The 12150-nt window shown below is 40.2% G+C and overlaps 1 protein-coding gene across 1 annotated transcript; it reads right to left on the bottom strand.

Annotated features, from left to right (window-relative positions):
- Window positions 1-1561: 1561 nt before the first annotated feature.
- On the bottom strand, window positions 1562-9694 carry sqor (sulfide quinone oxidoreductase). Its single transcript, XM_061035625.1, has 9 exons — window positions 9491-9694; window positions 9148-9318; window positions 8951-9004; window positions 8660-8854; window positions 8363-8572; window positions 8058-8241; window positions 3134-3201; window positions 2845-3023; window positions 1562-2743 (listed from the first exon to the last, which is right to left on the bottom strand). Exons 1-9 carry the CDS (start codon window positions 9686-9688, stop codon window positions 2686-2688), a joined length of 1317 nt encoding a protein of 438 aa, XP_060891608.1. The 5' UTR covers window positions 9689-9694; the 3' UTR covers window positions 1562-2685.
- Between the last annotated feature and the right edge of the window lie 2456 nt (window positions 9695-12150).

Genomic DNA, 12150 nt, shown 5'->3' with positions numbered 1-12150 from the left:
AGCTTTTATTTAGCTTTGATTACATCTTAACCTCAGCTGAGCCGTTTCTCTCTACACTGCATACTGAATTCAATCTTTCTTGGAAACTGTCAACAATATGATATTCTGGTGCAGTTTTTAAAACGTCGAAGAAAGACAGACTCTTCGTGCACTTACCGCCAACAGCACCTGTCTTCCTTTCACTTTAGTCCAGTTCCTTAAATGAATTTGGAAACGTAAGTCCGACTGACCTGGCAGCTGCACATGGAAAACCCTGCGTGAACTCTGAACTTCGAGCGCTTAACCAAATGTGAACTTCCAGTCGCCACCCTGAAGTGGGAAGGCTCGAACTAACTTTCGTCTCGCCTTCTCCGTCGACCAATCAAAAAGGACTATTCTTGACTGACAGTTTTAAAGTTCTATGTTAACAGGCCTATAAACAGTTAGTCCAAATCCACTTGGTGGTCATCTTTGTAGAGCCATTGAGATATGTAGTCTCAAAAATGTTATTATAAAAGTTGATAATGCTACTATTAAATAACAAGTTTGATGTTTCCCTTTTCGAGTTTGGGTAGATGTTAGTTGGCCCTGGGTAGTCTGCAGACCATAGACTGTATAAAGATCATTTTATGCTGCAGACCAACAAGCCAGAATATTGTATTCTGATGTGCTACTCAACACTTTTGGATGTGCTTTAGATTCTGGAATAAACTTAAAATAATTTCTCACAAAAAATAATGTAGTTTATTCCTGTTGTAAGCTTAGCCTGGGAACATTGTGGCATTTAGGAAAATCATATTTTCAGGTTTTCATGAATTTAGCACTCTCTGTATTTATTATAGAAATGTATTGCTGTTAATTGGAATGGCTGCTCCCCACTGCCAACACTGTCTCAATGGAGGGCAGAGCTGTCATGATAAGGTGTCCACATGACAAAATATGGGTGTTCATTTCACGAGGGACAACCCATGAACACACTGAGTGTATCTACCATCAATAAGATAAACTGTGTGTAGTGAAACTCTTGATGTCTGGGGGCATCTAGTGGAGAAGTATCACTATGTCAGGTGCTGCGTCTGGAGAGCCGATTGTAAATGTAATACTGGTTTATTGCTTTTGTTTATAGTGTTTTGTTTTCCTTTATCTGTAGCTGTGTCCCTAGTATTGTTTTGTTTGTTCTGTTTGTAAGAGGGCATTGTGTCTCCTGTACTGTGTTTTGACAAAAATGCAAGAAAATGGCTGCTGTTTGATTTCAGCACAAGCAGAAAAACTGCAAGGTAGACTGTCTCTTTGATTGCAATCAGAAATAGGATATTAAAAATGACATTAGGGATATTGATATCTGATTTTTTTCCCCCCTTTTGGATATCTGACACTAAAATTATAATCAGCAACAGTTGAGATGTCGATATCTGAAAATGTAGTTTTTCCTTGGAGGAACTCGATTGCAGAATCTTGAACGTTCATTCTGAATAGGACGGATGACGTTGTAGAGATGAGAAATTGAAAGTCCATTACACATGAATGGTAAAAGTGACGTCATTTCTCCTAGGAAGAATCACGTTACAGTTGTAGATGGTAAGAATGTTAATGTGGGTATCCTTAATTACAATTCTTATTAGTTCTCACTATAGGGCAAATTGCTATTATGCATATCATGACACACTTGACAAAGGTTCAGAGGCAAAAACTTGAACATTTTCAGTAGCATACAAAGTTAATTTAGTGTGAAAAAATAACTGAATGGGTTTGTATTTCAATTCAAAACAGACATGAAGACCACTGAATTGCTAAAATAACAAGAGACTAATCCCATAATACAGTGCATAAGTATACCCAACTTTAAAACAAGCAATCTGAAATGATATATATGTTTATATACCCAATATAAAAATCTAAATGATGGTAGGACAATGATTACAGCTGTTGAGTAAAGCACCCCTAAAATATTCATCAGAAGCAAATAAGAAAATACAATGTATATATTTTTAAAAAAATCACATTTTTAAACATTAATCTTTACAAAAACTTAGTTATTTGGAATATATCAAAACTATATATGGTCACTTTGCCTTTCTATCTTCAGTTAGACTCTGTGACATTTCTGAAACCGACCGGCTTTTGAAAGTACTCAGGTCTGTCTTCTCGCCTTAAAACGTAATGGCCAGCAAGGCTCCTTCTCTTTGTGTTGTGGAGTGTCTAGTTCACCATTAACTCTTTAAACATTGCAATCCTAAATTGCAGCCCTGGTTTAAAGCAGTTGATACAAAAACCTCCTATTTCCTCAATGCTTCATGTCACATTAATGCATGTTAGCTTTCTATCAGAGTTTTTATGCTTTTTACATTTATCATACTTAATATCATAAAAATCACATATTGGTTGAGTTTTTAAGCTGCTATAAGATACATACTGTAGAACTGCAGGGGGAGTTTTGGTTCTCAGTGTTTCAGTATGAGCTACTGGTTCTCATTAAAGGGAGTTATGTTCTTATGTATTATCAATACATTATCTACTGCAGGTTTCATGTTCAAACAGTTATTTGATTCTGTTAATAAGACAAGCCAGAATGTCCAAATAATAGATTATAGTAGAACACAAGCCACTGTATGTGTCCATCCCTCACGAGATATGGACTTAATGTGCTAACTTTTTACTTAAAGTTTAGTAGATGTAACTATAACTTTGCATATTGATCATGAGGTGTTATTTCATCCCAAGATGAAGGAGTTTCCTGTAGGGTTCTGGTCCACCCCACAAGCCCCTAAAGAAAGAAAAACAAAAAACATCATTTCATTGCAGTGAATGGTGTGATTCCATCCTTTTTAACCATTTTAAACATATCATCACTTTATAATCTTTTACCTCAGAAGGCCGTGCCAGTAAAGGTGAGGCATCACATCAACTTTCATGTGGTACATGAGTCTTCTTTCTTTGGCTTGGTTGATGGGGAATGTTTCCAGTGGTTGTCCATCGTAGTCAAACTCTGCCAGAATGACTGTATTGTAGCTTGTAACCAGTGGACATGAAGTGTAGCCATCATACTACAAAAAAACATGAGAAGTGCTTATGTACCCTGATCTTTTTCAACAGAGAATTTTCAGACAGAGAAGTTCGACATTCCTCATGTTCTTGATGTTAACTTGGCACTTACCTTGCTATCTGGCTTCTCATTTTTCAGTATTTTACTGACGGTTCTGTGCAGGATAGCAGACTGTGCAGCTGTGAACGAGAAAACAAATGGTAAGCCTTTTCAATGAAAGATGAAAAATGATTGTGTGCCGTAAACACCTACTCTATACAGTAGGTACTACATACTTATTGTGAGAGCAGTTTGTTTTAGCAGTTAGTATTCAAAATAATACGGATTCTTGTCATTTTTATGAGCAAACTCTGAGTCCGTTAACCCTGAAATGAGGGAAACTATGGGTTATCCGTTTCAGAGGGGGAGGTCACTCAAACCCGAGAAAGAGGGGTAACTCCAGCCCGTTCCAGAGGGAGAGGTAACTTCACCTCTGAGTCAGTTACTATGGTACCTGAGTCTGTGATCCTAACCTGGTCGGGAGCAGGTTTTCTTCAATGAACCCCGAGTTTCTCTCGGTCTCCTCCCGGTTCTTTACGAGCCAGAAACGCTGTTTCATTTCCTCAATCTTTCATTCACTCCGTATCACGCGCGTGTTAGTGAAGATTCACTGTTTGTCTGAATAAAAATCCAGGTTGTTTTAATATGATATGTTAGGGTGGCAATAGCCTACTACGGCGTATAAGATGAACTATTTTATCGAACAGAGGATATTTAGCCTAGGCTATGTGTGTGAATCATAGGAGTGAGTACAGCATTAGCCTATGTTGAGGATAAAGTTAATGCACATTCAAATAGACTCTGAATGAAGTTAACTTTAAATCTATATGAGCCTAGTCGCTTTTCTTCTGCTGGATTGCATCTTAATGAAAATAAATTGTAGGTTTAATACAATTCCACCAGTTTTGACCTGCAATATTATAATTCTGATTAAATGTTAAATTAATAGACTTCATTACGCGCTGACGTGAGCAGCTGTTTTCTCTTGCACCCCATTTCTCTCATTTGCTGCTGCGCTGCATCAGTGTTCCTTTTTTTCCATCTTAAAACCTGTTCATATTCGCCGTAGCCTGTGGCCACATGAAGATATGCTATATTTCAAAAAGGTTAAAGTAGGAGGATCTCTTTTTTGTCACCTGTTGCCATGGTGAATCGTAGAATCAGGGCTCCATTCATGTTGGCTTTTTATCGCTGTGGTGCACGCGCTGAACACCGAGTGGACCTACTCAAGAGTTGATTTAACAAATTAAAATCTGCTGATCTGGAACTGAAAACTCAGAGTTTCCCATCTGAGAGTAAATCAACTCAGAGCTCAGGGTTAGACTGAGGGTTTGTTGAACCTTCTTTCAGAAACGGGCCCCAGGACCTTCTGCACATACAACAACAACAAGCCCTGATTTACACCTCAACTTAGGAAGCTGCGTCAGGCCAAGGAGGAGGCCTACAGGAGTGGGACCAGGACCTGTTCAAGCAGGCCAGGAACAAGCTGACGAGGGGGATCAGGGTAGCTAAGAGGAGCTACACTGAGAAGCTGAGGAAAAATTTCTCAGCTAATGATCCTTCGGCGGTTTGGAGAGGCCTGCGAGAGGTCACAAGCTACAGGAGACCCACCCCCCACCATGCAGGTAAAAACAGACTGACTGAAGACCTGAACAGCTTCTATTGCAGGTTTTCACAACCATCACCCAGCCCATTAACACCATCCCAACCATCAGACTATGATCTTCTTACTGCCCTCACAACACCCTCCCCACCCCCCTCTGACCCCCCACCTGCACTACAGTCTGCGAGGATGAGGTAATTCAGCCCTTTCAGAAACAAAAGATCAGGAAGGCTCCAGGACCAGACGGTGTGTCCCCCTCCTGCCTGAGAGTCTGTGCTGAGCAGCTGGCCCCCATCTTCACGCAGATCTTCAACACATCACTGGAGCTGTGTGAAGTGCCCTCATGCTTCAAAAGCTCCACCATCATCCCAGTCCCAAAGAAACCCGCCATCACAGGAGTCAATGACCAGGCCCGTCGCCCTGCTGTCTGTGGTCATGAAGTCCTTTGAGAGACTGGTGTTGAGCCACCTGAAGGACATCACAGGCCCCCTGCTGGACCCCCTGTAGTTTGCCCGCCGGGCAAACAGGTCGGTGGATGATGCAGTCAACATGGGACTGAACTATATCCTGCATCACATCGACTCCCCAGGGGCCTATGCTAGGATCCTGTTCGTGGACTTCAGCTCGGCTTTCAACACCATCATCCCGGACATCCTGCACCAGAAACTCACCCAGCTCACAGTGCCGGCCTCCACCTATCAGTGGATTACCAACTTCCTGACTGACAGGAGACAACAGGTGAGGCTGGGGAGCACTACATCCAGCAATCAGCACTGGCGCCCCCCAGGGGTGTGTTCTCTCCCCACTGCTCTTCTCCCTCTACACCAATGACTGCACCTCAGGGGACCCTTCTGTGAAACTCCTGAAATTTGCAGACGACACCACCGTCATCCGGTCTCATCGAGGACGGAGACGAGTCTGCTTACAGACGGGAGGTGGAACAGCTGGCTCTCAGCAGTCAGAACCATCTGGAGCTGAACCCGCTCAAGACTGTGGAGATGACAGTGGACTTCAGGAGAAGCCCCCCACCATTCTGAACAGCACAGTGTCTACTGTGGACTCCTTCAGGTTCCTGGGATCCACAATCTCTCGAGACCAGAAGTGGAACCAAACTGGACAGACACAGACTGCAACGGACTATAAGGACTGCAGAAAAAATCATTGGTGTCGACCTGCCCCCCATCCAGGACTTATACCAGTCCCGGGCCAGGAAACGGGCAGGTAGTATCACTGCAGACCCCTCACATCCAGGACACAAACTTTTCAAACTCCTCCCCTCTGGCAGGCGTTACAGAACACTGTATGCAAAAACAACCCGCCATAAGAACAGTTTCTTTCCCCAGGCTGTCACTCTCATGAACGCTGAACAATCACAGAGTGTCAGACCTGTCGTGGTGAAATGACTCTAAACCAACCGTCACTGTGAATCTACATGTATGTATATATTATTTAATTTAAGTGATCAATGTACGCACACTTATTTATGAAAATACTGTAATTGACCCATCTGTCACATAACTGCATTTTACTTATCATCATGTTACTTCAGCATCTTTTGCACTACCACTGCACTGTTTCATATTTAGTCATGTAAATATTAGTCTTTTCTAATTATGTTTATTGTTGATATTTAATGTTGTACCTGTACATATGAGAGCACAGTTCACCAAAGTTAAATTCCTTGTGTGTGTAAGCATACCTGGCCAATAAATCTGATTCTAAAGGACATGTCACCATCCACCTTCAAAACTAGAACTTTGAACTACACATTCACAAACTGAGTGTGTCTGCTTTGAATCACGTCTGGTTTGAGTATTTTTTAATTCTGTCACTTTCCAGTGATAAAAAAAACTAGAAAACATTCTGAAAACATTTTGACCTTTAGTGGTTTGAATGCAAGTAAAAATGATTTTCCAGTGCCAGAAAAATATATCAATGTGGCAATTATATCAGACTAATATATATATCCTATCACATCTATATATTGGTATAATTAAATAGCCTTTCATTTCAGATAAGCCCCTTTATGAAAACTTTTTTTTCACAGAACATTGCATGGAGAATAACGCTTGAGGTCATTTAGAAATGATCCCATCGTGTAGTTTGTCCAGCAGGGTGCAATATGACACCGAATTCCTAAATCACCATGCCTGAAACAGAAAGTACCTTGTCAGCTTCAAGACAAATAAAAATATACTCCATAATCTGCTAGTTCCATTTGCCCAAGTGAGCACATGTACTTGCAATGGCAAGTCAACAAGGCTCCTTCTCTTTGTGTTTTGGAGTGTCTATTTCTATGGGTAACTACAAAAGCCTCCCATGGACAGGTGTTGCAAAGTCCAATGTCGCTATAAACACAAAGAGCAGTGCATCTGGGACTTAAATATGGTTAAATGTTACAGCACTAATGTTACTGTATGTCCATGTTAAATCAACAAATAAATAAATAGAAGTAGCAGTCAGTCCCTGCTCCTGGTATTGGATGCTGGGTGTGACTCATGGGTGGGCAACTAGGCCATGCCATTTTCCATCACTTTTTGTCTCCCTTGGTCAGCTGCGCAACCTGCTTGCTGGTCTGAGAGAGTTTTGCTTCTGAGGAGGCTTTGTCTATTTTCCAGTCTTGTTTCTTATGCATGAATCTAAGACGGCAAACTGACTCTGAGGCTTGGCCTTACACTCTGACGGGACCTTGAGGTAGTTTGTGAGTTAGTTGTGTACATATTGAAATAGTTCACTTGTTACATATTTGGGTAGTGGGCTTGTGGGGAGCAGCTTGGGTTAATCTTGAAGAGTTAATGTCAAATGTAAAATATAAAACGCAGTGAGGAGTCTCACATGAATTCATACAAGGTCATGGTTACATGGCAGCTAATACACCGATTGGATTGATTGAGAAGGAGCATTTACATGACTCTTTACTACAGTGAGTTTGCTGGAGGTGAAAGTACTTATTTACGTAACAATGTAATCACCATTGATTCTAAGTTGCCAAGAACGTCCCATCATTTAATCCACAGTTGACAGACAGGAAATGACACAGGCACAGGAAAATAACTGGGCACAGAGGGTCGAACTTGAGCGAATGGCAAAGCATGTCTTTGTCATTTCGATTATAATACAACAAAATAAGCCAATACAAATGCAACTGAATTGGTTTTTTTGTTTTTTTTTTAAACGAGACCGATACTACAGAGATGTGTCCCTCAATTACAAGCTTTATGGTTTCTGTTGAAAGGGTTTATACTGTCCCTTAAACTGCTGCTTATTGAGCAATACACAAAAAGAGCAAGCAGTTAACAAGTAATAAAAGTGTAGGAACTGTGTGCAGCAACAGGGTGCTTTCCATTATTGCATCAATGCATTGTTCAAACTGATGACTCAGTAGTCACTCACCAACAGCAGCAGCAGTTTTAGATGTGGGCAGGTTGGTACAGTCTCCAATCCCAAACACATTTGGATACCTGTTGTGTTGGAGGTTTTCTTTGTTAACATCCAACCAGCCAGCCGCATCTGCCAGTGGACTGCCTTTAACCACCAAATTGGGTCCCATTGGTGGTGTGACATGAAGCATTTCATACTAATAACAGAAAAGTAAAGACAGAACTTTTTAAGGAAAGTGAATACTGTAAGTCATGGCACAGGAAGTTAATACTATACTACTTTGTAAAGTCACTTTTGAGGTACCTGAACACAGTTACCTCAATCACTGTGGTTTCGCCTGGTTTGTCAAGATTTTCAAACACAGCTTCTTGCTTGTCTGCCCGCACTTCAACCAGGTTGGTCCTCAGGTTTACTTGTAGGTCACGTTGTTTTACGATGTCCCACAATGCATCTGCATATTTCTTGACCCCAAAGAGCACAGGGAGCGATGTGTTGAACACAACGTTGGCCCTTGCCCTTTTTCCTGTCTTGGATAGAAAGACAAAAATAAATAAAAGAGCACCTGATAGGTTTGGAAATGTACCCCATAAATATGATATTCTGTAATTAAGTACCTTTCGGAGAAAGGCATCTGATAGATACATGATCTTCTGTGGAGCTCCAGCACATTTCACAGGAGTATTTGGAAAAGTAAACACAGCGTTTCCCTCTTTGAAGTTCTGCAGGGCTTTCCACGTTTTGTCCACAGTTTTCACTGAGTAGTTTGACCCAATCTTTGGATGGTCGAATCCTTCAGGCAGTCCTTTGATCTACCGACAACAAACACATTTCCTTGGGTGTAACTTATTAATATATGAAAGGGAAGGTTACTTGGTGGAGGTAGAGTTGAATGAATGAAGCGTTACCTTCTCATAATGGAGTTGTAAACCAAGAGCCACAATCAAATACTCATAGGAGATCTGTAATGTGAAAGAAAGACTGCACTTCATCATACATTTTTCTAATTTGTCTTACTCTACCATCTACAAGCTAACACCAAGTCAGAAGCTGACATTAAGCAGTTTTTATCATTCTAATATATACATTAACAGAAAACACACACCTCCTTCCCGTCATCTGTTCGAACAGTGTTTGTAGCCGGGTTTATTTCCTGAACTTTAGATTTCACCCACTTCACTCCAGACGGCATAACACTCGCAGTGGAACGACCTGACGAGGCTACGGTTTTGGCACCAGCACCAACCAGGGTCCATATTGGCTGATAGTAGTGAGTCTGAAAATACAGAAACACTGTTTACTTGATAAAGAATTAATTTTGTGAGAGAGCAAAACAGCTAAATAGGTGAGAGCCACCACTTCTTTGTACTGTTTTAATTTGTTGTTTATGTTTATTATTATTATTATCGGCCAAATAAAATCCATAAAGAGAAACAGCAGTTTCTTGCCTCGCTGGGCTCCACAACAGCCACATTCTCAGCTCCCATAATCCTCTTCATCCGAGCACTCATTGCAATGCCTCCACTTCCTCCTCCGAGCACAAGCATTTTGTAATGCTGTTTGGCTGACGCCCGGCTGCTCGTGTGAAGATGAGAGACGGCAATGCCCGCAGGGTGGCATTGTCTCAGACGGTGCAGTGCAGCCATTCTGTGTCTGAAGGGTAATTAAGTCAATTTAGTTACTAACAAATCTGATATGACCAGCAACATTTTTGCTTCTGTTAGCAACAATTCAGATACTGTCTGACACTTTGATAATCTAACATGCACATTGTGCCCCACATTTACATTTGGATAATCAGAAAGTGACTAGAGTGTGAGTATATCTCTGACAAGGTTGAAACATTTGAATAATTTAGTCCTGTTTATGTTGCATCACCACACAGACACTGCAACCAAGGAACATCTCAGATAATTCAACCTTACAAAACACTCAAGGTGGGGGTTTGCAGGAGCAACTTCACAACAGCTGATAGGCTGAAGATAACACTGCCAAAGACATCATTTAAACTGGGAGAGAGATCCAAAACAGGGCAGCAAGCTGCTTCTTAGTCCAACCTTGAACTTGAACCTTGAGCCCTCTACTGGTCAGAAGCCCCGGAGACCCGTGTAGACTATTATGTAATAACATAACAATGACATAACAAGCACACCTTTGTTATAGGAATGTTAACCAACATTTGAGATGAACCACCGCACTGCCTTCTGCGCAATGAATTTACCGAACCTCTTCAGTAGGCTGCAGGCGTTACATTAGAACTGACATCATGATATCCAGGTAAGGGTTAACATTGAAAAGTAGTAAAGACACCTCTTGAATGATACCTAAACAAGCACTGCTGTTTACCTACCGTTTAAACGATCGACAATTCAGCCTGTCTTTGATTCTCTCGGTAGGCTAGGAGAGGTAAAAGCTGTCACCACATCCAGCCTAAAGTGAAGTTGTAGTTCGGTTACTTAGTCCCGCCTCCTGCGTCGCTCGACCAATTAAAAGCCACAATTCTTCACTTTCGGTTTAACATTCTGTGTTCGTGCAGCTTCATTTCTGTCACAATGAAGCTGATTTTGTTCATCGTTAAAGGGATATCGAAACATGTCCATCCCCTTAGTGTACACGTTGTGTGTCCATAGGTTGCAGGAAGGTTGACAATTGTACTTTTGAGTGCACAGACGTTTGATTACCCAGTGTTGTTGTCTGGCAGCATGTAGTCGTCCTGGGATAAACTGTAAAGCTCGTTTACAATAATATAGCCTACTTAAACATGTTGTTGCTTCCCGTTGTCTGCAGGCTTATCTTACCTAGTCGTGGGACTGTATACATTCTATCAGAGGAGACAGAATGAAATCGCCAATTTTGCTGCAGCACTTGTCAATAATAAGGACTGTAGTTTTAATGCAGGCTAAACAAACCAGTGAGATTTGAGCAAAGTGTTTTCACACTTGCTACTTAGTTCATCAAGAGCCTATGTGCACCTTAAGTGCATTGAATTTGTTTGTATATTTCATGTGCCTTAAAGAAATGGGTTTGTGTTGAATTGTGTACATTTACACTGTAAATGTATTTAAGTGGAAAGCCTTGTGCATTGTTTATGTAGAAGTTTCACAACTCTAAAAAGTTTCTGGAGTTCAAAACTTCTCCATAAGGGTACACATTATATACGCAAGTAGTTTTTATGTATAATTTGTTGAAGTATTACCAAACAGAATTTTGAAACTGCAAATTTGAAAAGTTAATGCTAATTTTTTTATTGCATGAGTCATGATAATTTAATGCACAAATAAATGTAGGATATAAATCCTGTTGCTTAAATGTTGATAGATTAATTCATGCTTTAAATGATCATGACTCAGGCATTACTTGAGCAATAATTGATGGAGTTTATACCCTTATTGTGACATGTTAACCTTTCATTCTGCTTTACTTGGTTCTTGGCTATATGCCTAATTGGTGTTTTTTAAAATGCTGAAGCTACATTACATTTAAGAATGGATGTTTTGAAGTCTCCTGCTGCCATGTGATAGCAAATGACAATAAAGTTTCAATAACCATATAAGTGTTTTGGATAAATTGCAAGAGATAAAAAATAAACAGACGTTCATAATTAAATGTGTTTTACTTCAATAATTACGTAAGGTTTATTTATAGGATCAATGAAAGTTAAACTGTATAAATTAAATAAACACATACGGTTTATGTGAAAGATCAACTAAAGCTTATATCAATTAATTAAATGAATTAATGAGGTTTATGTGAAAGATCAACTAAGGTTTATATTCAATTAGTTAAATTAATTAATAAGGTTTATGTTAAAGTTTTCATTAATCTAACTCAATGAAATCAGTCTAAGTTACTTAATTTATTCAAGCTGTCACAATGTCATATTAACCTTTAGACTTTAATGCAATATTTTACTTTGAATTTATGTAATAGAAATACATGGAACATTTACATGTAATTAAATCTCTTAAAGTCTATATTTTTGGGTTAATTACTGTGGCTGTGGCTCTGGAATTGCTGTGTTTCTATTCTGCTTTGTGTTAGTGCCGCATATGTGTGTTGTGTGTGCGTATAAATGCTGTGTGTGTGTGTGTGTGTGTGTGTGTGTGTG

The sequence above is a fragment of the Labrus mixtus genome, chromosome 4 (assembly GCF_963584025.1).
Source record: "Labrus mixtus chromosome 4, fLabMix1.1, whole genome shotgun sequence".
NCBI classification, from domain to species: domain Eukaryota; kingdom Metazoa; phylum Chordata; class Actinopteri; order Labriformes; family Labridae; genus Labrus; species Labrus mixtus.
Note: the sequence above shows the minus strand (reverse complement) of the source record. Positions and strands in the feature narration are given on the sequence as shown.